We start from the raw sequence: 19,308 nt of genomic DNA, 5'->3' as shown, positions 1-19,308 counted from the left end.
TGACAAATACTGGTTTGAAATCTGTATATAGGGGTGATACTATTCAATTTTGAGGACAATTAGTCCAGTATCTGGCTTCAAAGGGAGCTGCAAAAAAATCCTGCAAAAAGTTGACTTGGAGTAATATAAACCACTCACAAGGGTCATCCTAATCCAGACCTCAAAAGTAAAAGCGTAGTTAGTTTACATTCTTTTGGTATCTGAGACCTCTGGCAGACATTAATATTATCGCATGATTGGGATCAGAGGAATTTTATGCACTATCCCAAATAACATGAGTCCTGCAATTTCAGGGATAAAAAATCTTTTGATCCTTATTGTGCGATTCCCTGAGCCCCAGCAGCATATACTGGATGCCCCTTTGAACTGTGGGGATCCTGGGCTGCTTTTAGTGATCAGCAGAGGGCAGCCCCAGGTCTGGGACCTGGTGAGATGAAGCGAGTTGTGGCTCCAAAAGCTTCTGCATCTCTGATTTCAGTTAGTCCGTAAGGTGCACCTCTGTTTGGCCTTCTACTTCTGAGATGTGAAGTTGCATTACCTATGAAATCACTGGTAGAAGGGGTGTTACTTTGTGCTCCAAGCCTTGGGAAATGAATTTCAGTTTATAAATTTAATCTAAAAAGGCAGAAGTTTGATATATGAGAGAACCTGTGTGTGAATTAAAGTATAACGAAGAAAATTTTTACTGAGTTGACTTTCAGGGTGGATTTTCATAGATTTCAGAGACATTAGGGCTGGAAGGGACCTCGGAAGATCATCGAGTCCAGCCCCCCGCCCAAAGGGCAGGAAGTCAGCTGGGGTCCCAGCAAGATAAGCATCCAGTTTCATCTTGAAGGTGTTCAATGAAGGCGCTTGAACAACCTCCGGTGGCAGGCTGTTCCAGACCTTGGGGGCTCGGACAGTAAAGAAATTCTTCCTTATGTCCAGCCTGAAACGATCTTGTAGTAGTTTGTGACCATTCGACCTCGTCATCCCTTGGGGCGCTCTGGTGAACAAACGTTCCCCCAGATACTGGTGGTCACCCCTGATAAACTTGTAGGTGGCCATCAGATCACCCCTGAGCCTGCGCTTTTCCAGGCTAAAGAGCCCCAGGGCTCTCAGCCTGTCATCGTAGGGTCTGCTTCCCTGACCTCTGATCATGCGCGTGGCTCTTCTCTGGACTCTCTCAAGCTTCTCCACATCCTTTTTGAATTGTGGAGCCCAAAACTGGACGCAGTACTCCAGCTGCGGCCTCACTAAGGCCGAGTACAGGGGGAGAATGACGTCCCGGGATTTGCTTGAGAAGCATCTATGGATGCAAGCCAGCGTTTTGGTCGCTTTACTAACTGCAGCATCGCATTGCAGGCTCATGTTCATCTTGTGGTCAATGATGACCCCCAAGTCTCTTTCTTCCATAGTGCTAGCCAACATAGCACTGCCGAGCCTATAAGGATGCTGCAGGTTTTTTTTTCCCAAGGTGGAGAACCGTGCATTTATCGGCGTTGAACACCATCAGATTCTCGTCCGCCCACTTGCTGAGCCTGTCCAGGTCAGCCTGGATCGCCCGCCTGTCTTCTGGTGTGGATGCTTTGCCCCAAAGTTTGGTGTCATCTGCAAACTTGGCCAGTCCGCTTCTGACTCCAGTGTCCACATCATTAATGAAGATGTTGAACAGTATGGGTCCAAGGACAGAGCCCTGGGGGACCCCACTGGTCACAGGACACCACGATGAGTGACTTCCATCAATTACTACCCTCTGGGTCTTACCCCGGAGCCAATTTTCCAGCCAGTGGATCGTGGAGGACCCAAGGCGACAATTGGCCAGTTTCTCCAAGAGACGATCGTGGGACACCAGATGGAAGGCTTTTTTGAAGTCAAGATATATGACATCAATCTCATCTCCCCTGTCCAGGTGATAGGTCACCTGGTCGTAGAAGGAAATGAGATTGGTCAAGCAAGACCTACCCGCAACAAACCCGTGCTGGCTATCCCTTAAGATGTTGGCGTCGGCCAGTCCATTAAGGATGGCCTCCTTAATAAACTTTCTAAGATCTTCCCCGGGATAGAAGTCAGGCTGATGGGCCTATAGCTAGCCGGATCCACTTTCCTCCCTTTCTTGAAGATAGGCACCACATTGGCCTTCTTCCAGTCTTCGGGCACTACACTAGAGCGCCAAGATTTTTCAAAGATCCGCGCTAGAGGCTGGGCTATGATGCTCGCCAGCTCCTTGAGTACCCTGGGGTGAAGATTGTCAGGGCCGGCTGACTTGAAGGTATCCAGCTTCTCAAGATGTTCCTTCACGAAGTCAGCATTAATGGAGGGCAGGGGATCACCCTCACCCGGACTTCCTGGCCCAGTAGCGGGCATGGGCGTCCCATGGGGCTGATGAAAGACCGACGCAAAGTACCTATTTAATAGGTTGGCTTTTTCCTGGGCGTCAGTTGTCAGTTGCCCCATCTGGTTCAGCAGGGGTCCAATGCTGCCCCTGCTTTTCCTCTGGCTCCCCACATATCTGAAAAAGGACTTTTTATTGTCCTTGATGCTCAAAGCTAGCTGGAGTTCCGTTGCAGCCTTGGCTTTCCTGGTCAGCTCCCTACAGGACCGGACCAGTGCAGAATAATCCTCCTTGGAGGTGACTCCCATCCTCCATCCTTTGTAGGCCTTTCTTTTTAGCCTCAGGAGGTCTGCTAGGTCCCTGGAGAGCCAGGGGGGCTGCTGTGCCCTCTTGCTGCCTTTCCTCCAAAATGGAATAGACTTAGTTTGTGCATTGAGGATTGCTCCCTTGAGGAGCAACCACTCTTCTTGAACTCCCCTCTCCCTGTGGTCACAGTCCCTTAGGGCCTCACTGACAAGCCTCCTGAGCTTGTCAAAGTCGGCTTTCCTGAAGTCAAGGACTTGCGTGTTGCTGACCGACTTGCCAGCTTTTCGGCGGATGGTGAAGGTGATCAGCTCGTGGTCGCTGTCACCCAGCTTCCCATCGATCACTAGGTCGCCGACTAGGTCATCCCCAGTAGCCAGTACCAGGTCGAGCAACGCTTTGCCTCTCATTGGCCCATAGACTTCTTGAGTCAGGTAGAGGTCATCCACGCACAAGAGGAAGCTCTGCGACCGCTCAGATTTTGCTGAGCGATCCTCCCACGAGATGTCTGGGTAATTGAAGTCACCCATGACAACCATGGTCCTGGAGCAAGCTGCCTCAGCCAGTTCCTGGGCAAACTCCTGGTCAAGCTCAGGACTTTGGGTGGGAGGTCTGTAATAGACTCCCACCATTGTGTCCCCTGTGCCGTGTTCCCCACAGATTTTAACCCAGAGGGTCTCCAGCCGTCCACCCTGGTCGCCAATATCGGCTTGCAGGGACGCGTAGCTTTCTTTAACATAGAGAGCCACACCCCCGCCCCTTTTCTGTACACGATCCCTCCTGTACAGGGTATAGCTATCTATCCCTGTGGTTCAGTCATGGGTGCTACATCTGATTGATTTAAATCAAATTGATTTAATTCACTGGGCAGGAAGCCTCGATTTAATCATTGTTTTCTACAAAAAGTGCATTTTTGTTGGTTGATATTACCTTCATTAAAATATTCTCAAACAGGCTCTTTTTTATGGCCTAGCAAGCCTGCTGCAATGACAGGTTTTCCCTTCTACCATACCATTTCCTCACTAGCTTTCAAATCAATGGAGAGACTACATGGGGAAACATATCCCTCAAGACTTCTGGAATATTCTGCTCAAAATGTTTCTTGTTTCTACTGCCCCTTCCTCCTTGAATTTACCTCCAGACTCTTCTTCCTTGCCCAGATGTACTCCACCCCCAACAATCCTCTATTCATTTAGCTTCTTGAAACTTTGAGGGAGAGGTAAGGGCTTGGCTATGTGTACACAAACTTACAGAGACACAAGAGGGCTGATGGGTAGGTAATCAGATGTGTTATCTCTCATCTCCATATACTGCTGTTAACAAGGATGTTATCTCTGGAGACACAAACCCACAGTTTGAGAACTGAAACTGAGCATCGCAGAGATGCTTAATGGGATCTTCTCGACTGAGCACTGAGTCCCATTGGGACAAGTGGTTTTCTTTAATCGTTACTAATCTGTAAAGGAGCCTCTGGGAGCCCCATAAGATTGGACCCCCTAATATAGTCCGTGGCCTGTTGTGACCTATTTATAAAACTTTTCTAAAAAGGTTACATGAATATATTGTCTCAAAATCCCTATTCCAGGAGCTTTAACACATCTTAAATGAGCTTTAACACATCTTTGAGCTTTAACACATCTTAAATTAAAACTATTTTTATATAGGTTCATTTTTAAGAAAAAAGCATCGTAACAAAAAAAATCAAAGAATATTATTAAATTAAAAAAATCTGTGTTTTATTTTAAAAATAGTTGATTTTTATCCACCTTGTTGACTTTACTCAAGAGTTGGTAACATGACAGTCAGGGTAAGTGGAGTAGAAATTTGATTTACTGGCCTATAACTCTCCTAATATTTTCTTTAAGTGCAAGTCCCATTTATTTGTATGGTAATAACTTCTATGAGAGTTTTAGCAGCAGTGTCAGATTGATTGATTATCTTTGAGTAAATTGTGTGATTTCTGAATTAACTGTCTGACTTACAAATTTCTAATGCTGAGGTGCTATAGTATATATGCCATGCAGAATTAGAAAATGCCAGGTGAACACTATATAGTACAGCAGAACCCAGATTCTTTGCAGAGTTAGATTTCATACTACCTTGAAGGTTATTAACGCCTGTGGAATAAAGTGTTCAGAAAGGATCAGGTAGATTGTAGTGAGCCACAAAGTCAGTTGACTCCCTCTGGACTGCCTGACTAGAAAAGCTGCTATCAGTACCAGACAGTTGGTTTTAAATTTGGGGTTGAAAAGAAATCAAAAGGCGCTGCACATGCACCCTGCTGGTTCCACCCCTGACTATAGCTACTTTTGTAAATAGCACAACAAATGTATCTTCTTTTCTGTTTCCCAGTTGTTGGAGTTGTGGTTCTAACAATGCTTATGCATAATTTTTCCAGAGAGATTGTCCCAGCTGTTGAAGAAGCTGTTTGAAACCCAAGAATCTGGAGATCTCAATGAAGAATTGGTTAAAGCTGCTGCTAATGGAGATGTAGCAAAAGTGGAAGATCTGCTAAAGAGACCGGATGTGGATGTGAGTGCTCTTTATTGGAATTTCTGACTAAGGGAGCTGAAGCCATCCCAAATTCACTGCTGGGAATTCCTCATGCATGCTTGATTTCTTTTATCATAGACCTGGCTTGCGTGGTTCTTGTACCTCCTTCCCTAAAACTTGCATGATAAGTGTGTCAGGGTTAGATAGGCAGGGATGGAGTTGCCGCCTTTTCCAGTAGGCATATTTTTGTACTATCTGTGGTATTGGAATGGCCCATAAGTTGTTATTCAGTTGAGATATAGTAAAGAATAAAGCAGCGCTGGGTAGGTGATAATTCCCTAGCTTCTAATAGTTGATAACTATTGTATGGGAGCAGGAGCCCTTCTCAGCTAGCCTTTTATTTTGGTTGCTGTAGTCAAGTTCTGAATTTGCTCTTCACAAGGATTTTGCTGTTTGGTGAGGAAGCTCCTTTTTTTTTTTTTTTTTTTTTAATCTCCTTCCCTTCCAGTGTCGACAGGACTTAAAACAGATACTTAAAGACTTGCAGGAGAGTGGTTTCAGTTTATAATCAAATACTGCTTTTTTTTTTTTTTCAATAGAGTAGTCATCAAAGGCCAGAGTTTGGAAATTTCTGGCTTTAAAGTTTAATTTGAGTTTTGAGTTTATTTAGGCTTATGCAAAAATAAAGTAAAATAAGATCTTTACCCAAGGTGCTCAGAATGCATCATAAAATACTAAATCGAATCCTCCTCCAGAACATAGAACTGGTCACTCTCCCAGAAACCTGTTTTTCCTCAAAGGACAACTTTTACAATAATCCAAAGATTAAACTTTTCAATTTAGCAATAATCCTCTTTGAAATAAGTAAAAAGCAAGACAATCTTACTTTCCTTTTATTTGGCTTATGAAGTCAAATGGGCAAAACAATCTTAATAGATTATCTGATCCATTCTTAATGCTGAACATTTTTGAGAGATTTTTTTGAGTGAGTGATTCTTTTGGAAGCTGTTAAGATATGTGGAGTATTAGCAGCCAGATGGAGATTTTTTTTTCTTAGAGTACTGGTGAAATGGGAGCTTCACGGTAAATTATTTATGACATGAAATATTGCTAGGGCTAACTGTTTTACATGTCTTCATATTTGTGTTTGCATGAATATGTGCTTCTGTAAATTAACTTTATTAATATACTGTTTTAGGTGAATGGACAGTGTGCTGGACACACAGCTATGCAAGCAGCTAGTCAAAATGGACATGTCGACATTTTAAAATTGCTTCTGAAACAGAATGTAGATGTGGAAGCAGAGGTAAAGGAACATTTGAAAAAATGCAGTTTCTTTAAGTTCCAAACTTCATTACAGATAGAAGTCATAATTACACATTTTTATAATTTAGCTGCCAATATCCAGTTCTGGGGGAGATCAGATGGATCATCAGCAGTGCCTCTGTTTAACGTGTAGTCATTCTTTTGATGATTTGTTTCCAAAGGTAACTTTACTTGTCTGGCTGGTTACTCAACTCTGTTGCAATCGTAATAATGCTGGAGATGTTGAAATAAAGTAATTATTTTACAAGATGGGTGGTAAGATACCATAGAGACCTACTCAAATCATGATTTTGTGGAAATCCGTAGGGGAGAGGGAGCGGGGGGGACTTGTTAAAAATAAAATGCTGGCTCCCCAGCGGAAGCCAGTGGTCCTCCTGGCTGTGCAAGCCAGCACAAAGACAAGCAGATGAGATGGTTGCTATCCCCACCCCTCACTGCTGATTGGCTAAAAGGGGTACCTGTTGTGTAGCCCTGCCCCTCTCAGCCAATCAGCAGCAAGGGGCAGGGCTGTACAATGACAGCCCTCTCTACCAATCAGTGGTGGGGGTGGGGGGCATGGGGGCTCCACCACAATAAGCCCACAAAAATGGCAGCTGACCCTGCAGCCTGCCTGTGAAAAAGGCCAGCCTTGAGTTGGGTCGACCCCTGACTGTAAATGGCCCTGGGAGAAGGAAGGGATTCCTGAGTCAACTGGTTTTGTTTGTTTGTTTAGCCACTCACTTTAATTGGCATCAGGATCCTGTGAGATGGGGCTGTTTTTGTAACGTGGAGTACTTTTAGTACAAGATTCCCTTTGTGCATCTAAATTGAATTTTTTTAGTCACGTAACTGATATTGTGGGTACTTATGTGTAAGCAGTGATTCAACTTTTCCCTGCTTTGTGGACATGTAAGCACGTGCATGTAAATTGACCATTAGTAGTAAGCTATGGTCAGCTTACCAGGAACCTACACATGCTTGCCTATTCTGCATGTGTATCTGTGTCTGACTCCAGAAACCATAGTTGGCCAGAAACCTGATTAACAGGCATTTGACTTACCCATTTGGTACTTGAGTCTTCTCTGCAACTTTGAGGGCTCATAACTTTTTAATGAAAAGTGAGATTTCCATATAATTGTAGATCATAAGGTTTAAAATGTGAGATTTCTAATAGAATTGAGTTAGCAGCATTACAAATATGGAGGCAAAAGTCAGGTTCTATCTGTTACTTTCCTGCCTTGGCCTGTGTCATGGAAGGAAGAAAGAAGTGTGGTTTATCCTCTCATCTGCTGCTTATCAGGAAGCAAATATCTGTGCTGGCCTGGCTTCTCAGGGGAGAGAAATTCATCAGTGGACTAGAAAGGATAATTTGTCAAATCCTTGTGTTCCAAAAGTCATAGGGCCCAGGGGAAACAGGTCTGACTCCTTTTAGGGGTTAGGACAGGACAACAGTGTACAAATCTGAATTTCTCCTAGCTGGCCTTGCTGTCGGGTTGCAGTCCTATGGGTACTGAATCTTGTTCTTCAGGAAGGAGATACTATTTCTCTGAAGCAGTGATCCTTAATCTGGGTGCCATAAAATCTTGCCAAGCATGTTGTTGTGTGTCACAGAGTTCGCGCTGGTAGGTTTGCAAACATGGTTCACAAGATAAACCCAGAAACTTCAAATAAGAATCTGTAGTGTTAGATAAATTTTTGACCTTTTGTGGTCTTTCTAAGTTCTTTGCGACAGAACAATTGCTCTGCAGTTTTTCTGTAGTCAAAAAAAAAAAAGAGTTAAAACTAAGAGCTGGCATTTTTGAGAGGTCTCAAGTGTAAAAAACTTGAGAACCACTGCTTTGAAGGCTCCATAAAGCTGGGTGTGACTCCCTTTTGCAGTAAGGTAATAGAATTTAGGTGAATCTGAGAGAACAATGAGAAGTTGGGGATTTTGGAGGTAGTAATACTGGGACACGAGAATTGATACAGTTTAGTGCTAGAGCTGCCTGTAGTCATGTGTAGCAGGAAAGGCATAATAGTGCTGTGGGTTTAAAAGCAAATCTAACCATACTTCAAGTTGCTGCTGGTATTTGCTTTCTTTTGCCTTTTCTCCCTTTGTTGTGTTTGAGGTGAACATTAAAGAGACGTCTACACTGTACTTACAAAAAAGTGGGTAAATTGGATCCATACTAGCACAGCCAGACTGCTACTGGTATCTGTAGTTTAAAACTTCTAATCTATAACAAACCCTAGCATATCTACATTTCAGTCACTTCTGTGACTTACGTGTAAGTACCTGAATGGTGTAGATTTGGGGATCCAGGGACACTTTATATGCAATTTGAGCAGGCGTGTGGGTTGGAATGCAGCATGTGATTGGGATGATTGAATAATGGATGGTTGTGTTAACTGACTTTGGCTTGGTTGGAGAGTACATGAAAATGGTAGGGAATAGAGAAAATTGTAGGATTGCATTTATTTAGGACCTGCCTGCACAGGTGTTAGCTTCATTTTGTTGTCTCCCTAAGAAATAGTTGATCTGGTGCTGAATAGTGATTTCAGTAAATCAGTAATCAGTAACACAGTAATCAGGACACATGGCTGGTCACATCAGTATGACTGTATGTAATGTTTTTTTATTTGGATATTAAATAGGGACATAATGTAGAATTCCAATCTGTATGAAGAAATTATTGGGTAGTAAAGAAATAGGTAAAATATTTCACATTTTCAGTACATGTTCATTTTAATTTTCAGCCTCTTTTTAATGAGACTTGCTGGGCATGGCTGCTTAAGAAGCTGATTCTGGCTAGTACAGTTGATATTCTGTGGTATAATAAACACTACAACATGCTTTATTTTTTTTTAGAGATAAACTTATCAAGAAATAGGGGTAGGAATAATGTCCATATGTACTTGGAACTCCACACTTTAAAATAATTGCAAGTATTTGTGTCTTATTGATTAAGTGTTCATGAATTTGGCTTTTTGGCTTAAAATAAATGAGGTTAGAGCACCTCATTTATAATGATAGTTTGGTAAAATGACATGTTTTATGTAATATTTCATGCTGAAGGATCCCAAAGCACTTTGCAGATTTTAAATGCATATGTAAAGGAGTTGTTTCACTCACCAGTGAAATACAAAGCACTCTCTGGAGTGAAATGTAGCTGCTGTTAAACATGACTCAGTCATGTTTTACATCAATTCAAGATATAGGGACTGAAGGCAATTACACCATGTGGCTAAAATGCAAGGGAGATGAGAGGGAGCAGAACATAATTACCCAAATTAGAATTTGGCCAGGACACTGGGGTTAACATTTTAATCTTTCAAAAGCTATCAAAGGGCCTGTTTACATTATGGAAATGGTATCACTCTAAATATGGTGCTAGGAGGTTTTTTCTGCTGTGGTTATACCAGTTCCTTGAACAGTAGGCAAGAGTTGCGAACTTTGGGAGGGGTCTGGGTAGCTACATTTAGTGTGTTCACATGCATGTGTGTTTAAACAGTCCTAGCTGACTCATTGCAGAGATTCTTAATGTAGACTTGTAGATTAAGAGTGCAGACACATGGCTCATTTATTACTTAGGAAAAAAATGGAGTGGACACGTTACATACAGCCATACTTGGATAGTAAGTGTCTCAGTCCAGGATAAAGTTACATCTTGAAAAATGTGGGATTTACAATGTGTCCATTCTTGTAATCCAGGGGTGTCAGAGATACAGCCTGCAGGCTGTATTTGGTATCTGGCCTGTGGTGCTGCCTCTGGGTCCGGAATCAACCCCCACACTGCATGCAGCATGACCTGGGCCAGCCTCATTCAGGGTCCTGGGTGTGTCTGCATGCAATTTCTGCCCCAGCCAGTCCAGGATATGGGGCCTTGGTGTGGATGGAGTGTGGGAGAGGTATGTCCATGGTGCTTTCCTTGTGGCCTCCATGAGTATGGCACCCCTGCTCTAGACAATTTAATTCCCATGGTATTTGTTTGCTTATAAGTGGCTTGATGGCCACCTAGTGGCCAGGGGCTGTAATAGCACCTACTCTAGACAGCTGCTTAGGGAGATCCCAGTCATGTGTCTCCTACCATAAAGTTATTGTCTGGTAAAACCCAGGGTAGCTTACTCCTAGTAATTATGTTATGTCTCCATAATCTAGGCTGTTATATCTTTTTATAGAGTTTAACACTACTGAGGATTAACTTTCTTTTACACAATGGTCCTGAACGTACTATCAATAGATGAGAAATAGAGGAAGACCATTCAGAAGCATCAGCTACTAATCTCGTCAATTTATTGTTTGCCTTGCACCTACCTAATTGATTTTTAGTTTGAAGTGCAAGCTAATGTTAGCAATTACTTGCATAGCACCAGTTTGTATTTTAGCATATATTCTGTATCTAAATTATTATCAGTTGCAATGTTCTGAATTTATATGTACATAAGTCATATAAATGTAGTGGTACAGTTTGCTTTTATGGATGTTACATTAACTAATTAAAGGCTTGAAGAGTATTTTTTGTTCTCCATTTGATTATGTTTAGTTGAACATTTGCTTAAGATTTCAGCAACATGCACTGGACTGTAGAATATGATTATTTCTTTTTTAACGTGATAAAGGATTAAACAGATTTATCTTGGAAAATAAATAGTGGAAGAAAACTTAAATGAAAATTAAATCTGTGTGGGTGTTATATCATAGTTAAGTGAATGCAATCTTATGCCATAACTTGAACAAATAGCTGAATGATATACTCAGGTATTGACTAAAGTATATAGAATGAGGATGGTCTGCTTTTAAACATTTTTGCTGACAGTAGCTATTCTATAGAATAAAAAAATATGACCTATTAAGGTTTTACCCAAAGGATCAGTCTGCTAGGTTTTGGTGTAGGTTCCATTTTGCTTTTCATTGTATGGTCTCTGTTCCTAGCCTTCTCATTAGACTTTAGATCACCATTGCTTAAAAAATAGAAATAACCCTAGCAGTAGGGACTGTGGTACTCGGGTGTTCTCACTTCCAAAAGGAGGGCCATAAACAGTAGGCTACAAAATAACACTTCCTCTTGCTTGGTTTCTTTGGCTTCATCGCTCTTGTACTTTTGCATGACTAGTGGCCAGCTCCAGCAGGATGGGGAGATGAAAGAGTGCCCTTGCCTACTCTGTATGATTGTGCCCTAGCAATTAGGGCACATATTTGGGAAATGGGAGATGTAGATTAAAATCTCTTCAGAGTGAAGTAGGTTTAGAACAGGGGGTGCTCAATCTCCAGCCCATGGGCCAAATGTGGCTTTGTGGAGCCATAGGTATTTGGCCTGTGAGGCTTTCCATGGATCAGGAAATTTGGCAGTGGGGGAGCAACAGCAGGAAATACGGTGTGGCCAGGCCACACTCCTTTCCCCTGTGGGGCTGGGCCATGTCCCCTCCTCCCCCTGTGGGGCGAGGCTGGAGCCAGGCTTCACCCTGTCTGCTTCTGCACAGCCAGATTGGGCCCTGCCATGACCACCCTGTGCCAGATTAGGTTCACCATCGGAGTCTAACCTGTGGACAGCCTGGCCACTGCCCATCCAGCCCACTGGTCTAGACCCCAGATCTTCTTGAGCTACTGTTCTAAGCAGGATGCTGTTTGGTAAGATATAGGCTGCTTTCCCTCTTTAAGATATCAGGCTAGCCATTCTGAGCTACAAGGTACCTCAGCAGCTACCTCTCAAATAGGATTAGGTACAATAGAATGAATTAGGTACAATACAATGAATGGAAACATAGTGGTCGGCTCAAGTCAGGTGCTTCAAACTATTGAGAGGAGCAGGAGTTCAGATATTCCTGTGCTTCAGTTTTTTTCCTCTTGGCTACCTTAAAGCTTCCTGAAAAGCTCTTTGGAGGTGCTGAGCTCTCCCTGTTCTTTTTTTATAGAACAGGTTTAGCTTGGTTAAGTTAGTTTGCCCTTCAATCGCCAAAGTGTCTCCATTGTCATTGAATACCTAAACCTGTTCAAACTGGTTTATTCTGCACTGTGGTACATAAATGTTAGGTGTTGGAACACTTGCATGTAGGCACCTCCAAGACCATGCAGCATCCACGCTTATTTATTTGTATCTAATTGAGGAAGTAGAATTAAAAATCCCTTAATCAGTTTGAAGCAATCTTTTTGTAATTGCATAGAAAAAGGAAATGTGACTGATTCAAATTCATGTTTGCTGTTTAGGACAAAGATGGAGACAGAGCTGTTCACCATGCAGCATTTGGAGATGAAGGTGCTGTGATTGAGGTTTTGCACAGAGGCAGTGCAGATCTGAATGCTCGAAACAAGCGCAGACAGACTCCGCTCCACATTGCTGTTAATAAAGGTCATCTGCAAGTTGTGAAGACTTTACTGGACTTCGGCTGCCACCCTAGTCTACAGGTGAAACAGATTTGACATGCATTCGCTTTTGTCTTCACACTAAAATGTTTATATAAACATGGTGCATGGATGCTGTTTATAAATATGTCTAAAGGCTATAATCTGAATTGCTTTCTAGAACATTGCGTATTTTATTTAAATATAAAATGCTTTTCTTCTTGCTTTACCATTCATAAACAGTCAGATTAAACCTCCCATCTACTTGGAACTCCCTATTCTCCCTTACCAGATATGACCTAGAAAAGAGACTTTACGACCTGAGTTGTAGGGTCAGTGTACTTACTATCATATAAAGTAAAAAAAGTTTGAGAGCTGACTTCATCAGTGAGAGTGGTCTTCCATCAGCTCCTCCTTCTAAACAGCAAGTTTGAGAGCCTCAAATACCAGGTTTATATGAGGAGGAAAAAAATGTGTATACATATTCATTGGAAATCAGTGTTAACTGTGATACACAGCTATGATACTTAACATCTAGTTGGGAGGAAGGTATCAGGTGGGGTTCCACAGAAGTCTGTCCTGGATCTGATATTATTTATTATCTTCATTAATGCCTTAGGTAATAGAATTGGGTGCATGCTTGGCAAATTTGCGGATGACACCAAGTTGGGTGGAGCAGATGCTCTGCAGGGTAGGGCTGGAATCCAGAGTGACCTGGAGAAATGGTATGCAGTCAGTCATCTGAAATTCAACATGGACAAGTGGAGAGTCTTGCACTTGAGATGGAATAACTACATGCACAAATACAGACTGCCTAGGCTGCGGTACTGTGCAAAAGGAGGTGGGGGTTCCAGTGGACCATAAATCTGAATATGAGGCAACAGTGTGCTCTTGTGGCAAAAAAACAAGACCATACTAGACAGTCTTAACAGCAGATCAAGGCAAGTGATTCTTCCCTTCTGTTCGGTACTGGCAAGGCCTCACCTGCAGCATTGGGTCCAGTTTTGGGGCTCACACTTGAAGAATGATGTGAACAGATTAGTAAGAACCCAGCATAAAGTGACAGAAATTATTAGAGGCCTAGGAAGCAATGTTTAAAAGAAAAAGAGTGGAAAAACTAGGGCTATTTAGTTTGGAAGAGAGAAGACTGAAGGTGGATTTGATAAGTCTTCAAATGCCTGCAGGACAATTACAGAGAGGATGGAAATGGGCTTTTTTCTAAGGCCAGAGGGGACAAGACTAGGAGCAATGGTTTTTAAGATGCAGCAGAGGAAATCTGGGCTGGAGATTAGGAAGAACTTCCTTATGATGATGGTGGTCAAGCAGTGGAGCAGGCTGTCTAGAGAAGTTGTGAAATCTCTATTCCTGGAGATTTTGCAGAGCAGGTTAGACAGACACTTGGCTGGGATTGTTTAATCAGGGATGCTCCTGCCCTGAGCAGGGCTAGGTGGCTTCATGAGGTCCCTTCCAGGCCTACTTACCCATAGTCCTAAGTATAGTATGATATTTCTTTAAAAAATGAAATAAAATGAGGAAGCGGAACAACCGGGCAATTATTTGGTGTGCAAGTTGTTGCCTGTGTGTTGACCTATGTAAAATGCTGAAGTGAACCTTGGATAATGAGAAAAATTGAAATGTCCTGGTCGATTGTAGGCAGACAAGGTTCCTTGGATGAATCTGATATCTTTTATTAGACCAACCCAAATACTTGGAGAAAAGTTATTAAGCAAGTTTTTGGGTTCAGAAACCCTTTGTCAGGCTAAGGAAGTTTCAGCAGTTGGTGTGTGCTCTTCCTGGTCAATGTAGACACTCTGATTCACTGTTTCGGTCTGGATATCCTGTCAGACTAAAGACACCAGCTGTCTTCTGAAGGTGAACAGCTGAATAATAAAAGTAAGCAAACTTAGAGTAGGCAATTTAAAAATGTAATGTTTACTTCAATTGCTTGCATCTGGCTTACATGCATTACCTTTGTCTTATATCTGAGCTAGACGGCTTCCTTCAAACTTCAGCTTCTGCTAAGCATTACATATACTAACCGACCTGTTGTATTCAGCCCAGTAATGGGATAAATGGAGGAAATGTAATAGTCTGTGGTGTATGGGATCTAATAACCCTGTTTGGCCTTAAGTTCCTTGAATCTATGAAAAGTCATGTAGAGTCAGTGGAAAACAAAATCAGTATTTTCATAAGTTTCCATAAAATAGGAACTTCACAACATGAAAAAGAAAGAAGCCAAACTCAACAGTGACATGTATTTTTTAAGCCTATGCAAGAAACACCACAACATTCCCAAAGGATTGAACCTCTGATGTCTACATACAACTCCAAATATGCTTTTGCAACTATGCAGGAGAACTTCAGAAAACCTTAGAAATCATCTTTTTCACCTAACCTACTCCGAAAGAGGTCACCTCAAGAAGGAAATCAACACGTGCTGCAACAATTTAAATGAGAGAAATCCGGCTATCTTCCCAAAAATTATGCAATATATACAAAGAGACTGCCAAAGATTGTCTACAACATCCATTCAACACAAAAAGATATGGAACCAGTTACTCCAGGAAGAAGAAACAACACCAGCACTCCAGCTTCATACTCCATGTCATTGAAAGAACAAATTAACTTTCAAATATTATTAATCTCTCCACGCATATGCGTACTAAAGCTGAAAAATCTATCCCCTCTAAAGGTCTGAATTTCTGTCAGGAAAAAATACCCTAATAAAATACTACAGTGTGGAGAACTCGAAGAATTATTCTGGCTACTCCGTCTAAAGGAATATTTCCACAACCAAAATGAATCTGCTTGCAACAACACTTCATTCTTTGACAACATCAAGGAAAAAATAACCCCCAAAAACCTATCAGGCTGGACACCTCACTGTGGACAAAATTCCAAACCTTGAATGCTATATCGACTGCTTCAGGGGAAAAAAACAATAACACATGCCACCATACAACCTCTCTCCCTCTCAGAGAGAAGAGCCATAAGGTCTTAAGGTCCAACCACCAAATAATAATAAACCAGAAGATAAAGGAGGAGCTATAGTTATCCTTAACCGTGAAGACTACATAAAACAACCCAAAAGACAACTCTGACACAATCTACTACAAAAAAATAGAGGAAGATCCAACTCCCCTTTTCATCTTAAAACTCAAAACTATCATCAAATCATTTCCATCTGAACAAGAAAAACTACAGAGCTTGATTCCCCCGCCACCTGCTACCCAACCCAGGGACTTGTTGCATGCTCCCTAAAATCCACAAGCAAGGGAACCCAGGCACACCTATGATATCCAACCATGGAACCCTATCTGAGGAAATACCAGGTTTTATTGAATCCATCCTAAAACCTCTTGTCACCCAAAGAGTGAGTTTTGTCCAAGATGCAACAAACTTTTTATGAAATCTTGAAAACATAGACCACCTTCCCGGCAACAACCTCTTAGCCACCATGGATGTTACTAGCTTATATACCAACATCTCACACCAGGATGGCATCCAGACCTATCTTACATATCTACAGGAGCAAGATTACAACTGAGAGTACAGACCTAAAGATATTACTGAACTTGTACACCTCATCCTCACATACAGCAACTTCACTTTCAGTAACCAATACTTCCTCCAGACCATGGGCACAGCTGTGGGCACCAGAATGGCCCTACAACATGCCAACCTTTTAATGGGCTGCCTGGAAGAAGAATTGCTCAAGGACTGCACTATCAGACCCATATTACACTTAAGATATATAGATGGCATATGCATCATTTGGACTGAAAACCTGCAATCTCTGATTTGATTTCCATCAAATTCAATAATCATCACCCCTCCATCAGACTATCACTTGAGTACTCTAGCACCAACATTTCTTTTTTAGACAGTATGATCAATATCCAGAATGGTAAAATACAAACTACAAGAAACCCATGGACCAACATACATATCTGCACAGAACTAACAATCATGCTAAACATACTAAGAAATCTGTAATAGACCACCAAGCCCTCCAATAACACTGAATTTGCAATGAGGAGAACACCTGCAGTTATCACCTCAAAAATCTCAAAAGAGCTTTTATTCGACAAGGACAGTCTTCCAGAGAGAGAGAGGTCATACTTTTGAAAGAGCCACCTGGATACCACATGAAGAATTGCTGCAGTACAAAAAGAAAACCCCGATGAATCACACACCATTAGTTATGACACACCATCCTTCTTTGGAACCTAAACGGAAAATCCTCAAACAATTGCAACCCATACTAGAAGGAAGACCCAGTTCTTAAAGAGATCTTCCTAGAACCACCCATCCTAGCCTTTAAACAAGCACTGAACTTCACCAACCTCATCACCAGAAGCAAACTTCTATGGGCTAAAACACACCGAATGGATCCAGTCCATGCCAGGACAAGAAATGTAAAACCTGCCAACACATCTCCACCACTCCCACAATAACTACATCCCACAACAGAACCATCACCATTTCTGGATCTTATACTGCACCTCCAGAAATGTAACATATCTCATCCAGTGCATTAAAGGCCCTGATGGAAAATTGTAGGAGAAACCAAACAACAACTGCATACCAGAATGAACACACACTGAAAATCTGTCAAATACAAAAATACTCAATTATCTGTGGGGGCACATTTCTCATAAGAAAACCACTCTCACTCCAATCTCTGTTATAATCCTCAAAGGGAATTTACAAAACACTTGTTGCAGATGAGCCTACGAACTTCACTTAATCAGTCTACTGGATACAAAAAATCATGGACTAAATATAGACATTTATGACACATTTATAATCTGCCTGCCATCATAACTTCAGGCACCTCCTCTACAGTTTACCAGCTACTTTCCAGCACTATTCCCTGCCCCCCATTGTCTCTTACCCCCTCTGATGTCTCACTACCACATAGTTGCATTTTCCCTGGCCTGCATTCCTGCAAACTGGCTTCTAACCCATCCAGGAGACCACAGCACAACTGTAGATTCTCCCTCTGCCTGAAGAAGGAGGTTTATACCCAAAAGCTTGCAAGGAACAATTTTCCAACTATTTAGGTGGTCTACTAAACTAAAAGGTATCACATTTACCCAAAAAAACCTTGTCTGCTTATTGCCATAAAAATTGTTGGGATAATGTCACATGTAGAGGAAGTTGCAGTCATCATTAAGAAATTGATTTCACTGAAGTAGATGAAAGTGCAGGAGGTATATTTGGGGTTGCATCTTCTCTTGAAATGTAGAAAGTAGACCCATAGTTTTAGCCAAATCATCATGTGATGAAAAATACACTTTATATACGGTAAATGTGAGGAGTTTGATCATTTGAAAAAATATCTTATTCATTCCATTTGCAGGTCATTTTATGCAAGTTTGCACAAGACATTTTTCCACGTTTGGAACATTACAGCTTTGTATGTGAAACATTCTGACAGTACAAATACTGAGAGAGCCTTTTCAGAGTATGGTGGACTGCTAACACACACAAATGAAATTCTGGTTCTATTTAAGTTAATGACAAAACACTTATTTATTTATAATACAAAACATTTATTTATAATTAAATGTGGCCAGGATATCACCTTGTGCCTAAATCCAGAGTTTGTGGCTATTCAGCAACACCATAAACTCACCTTTAAACTGTCTTCATATGGACAGTCCAAAAATGTGCATTTGAGTTTTTAATACATTTTGTACAAATTTCTTCTGGGATGGAATAATTTTTTTTCACTTAATTTGGATTTATTAGAAGTAAAACTCTGGTAAGATAAGATAAATGTACATTCCTAATTTGTTTTGGTATATACAGAACCATCTCTAGCACTTTGTATTATCAAGTACTAGGAAAGTAACCTTTTGCTAACTGAAAAATGGTATATTTCCCTTAAAATTATTTCTTTCTTAAAGCTTGTCATGTGGGGAATCTATTATTTTGCCTTCTTGATGCACTTTTCACTGGATGAGGTTTATTTCCTGATTTTTAAAGAACACAGTATATCTCAGACATGAAGACAAAAATATTTGGTAATAGACTGGAATTAATTCAAATGATAGAACTGGCATTAATGAACTGTATTTTATTTGACTCTCCTAGTGTTGTTCAAGGCATTTTTTTTCCTTCAACTCTCCTGAAGATAGAGATTCATGGGAAACCAATTTTGTTTTTAGGATTCTGAAGGGGATACTCCACTCCATGATGCTATAAGTAAAAAGCGTGATGACATCCTGGCTGTACTGTTGGAGGCTGGAGCAGATGTAACTATTACAAACAACAATGGATTTAATGCTCTCCATCATGCTGCACTAAGGGGAAATCCCAGGTAAGTGTTTTTGTTTCTGATTTTATAATGTTTGCTAAAAATTATCTGGGAGAGGAAGGGAACTGTAGTATTATGGTCAAGGAAACTTATATAGTTGTCAAACAGCAGTCCCATTCCTATGTCATTTTCAGTTGCTCATAACTTCTGGAAAGTTGAAATGTATCCTGATGTACTTCTGCCTCAAAGTACTGTTTTTAGGGTAGATTTATTAGAAAAATGCTCCAGTTGTTTGAGTATATGAAGGGA

At 41.3% G+C, this 19,308-nt stretch overlaps 1 protein-coding gene across 4 annotated transcripts in view; it reads left to right on the top strand.

Moving 5' to 3' along the window:
* The window catches only part of MIB1 (MIB E3 ubiquitin protein ligase 1), a 122,299-nt gene that overhangs the window by 32,987 nt on the left and 70,004 nt on the right, over positions 1 to 19,308 (top strand). For all 4 annotated transcript variants that reach the window (XM_019487062.2, XM_006268396.4, XM_019487066.2 and 1 more), the window contains exons 9-12: positions 5,016 to 5,149; positions 6,309 to 6,416; positions 12,600 to 12,797; positions 18,911 to 19,062. In XM_019487062.2, the coding sequence (XP_019342607.1) occupies positions 5,016 to 5,149; positions 6,309 to 6,416; positions 12,600 to 12,797; positions 18,911 to 19,062 (592 nt within the window). The remainder of the gene's footprint in view (positions 1 to 5,015; positions 5,150 to 6,308; positions 6,417 to 12,599; positions 12,798 to 18,910; positions 19,063 to 19,308) is intronic.

This window comes from Alligator mississippiensis, chromosome 3 (genome assembly GCF_030867095.1).
Source record: "Alligator mississippiensis isolate rAllMis1 chromosome 3, rAllMis1, whole genome shotgun sequence".
Lineage (NCBI taxonomy): Eukaryota > Metazoa > Chordata > Crocodylia > Alligatoridae > Alligator > Alligator mississippiensis.
This window is presented reverse-complemented; position numbering and strand designations above follow the sequence as displayed.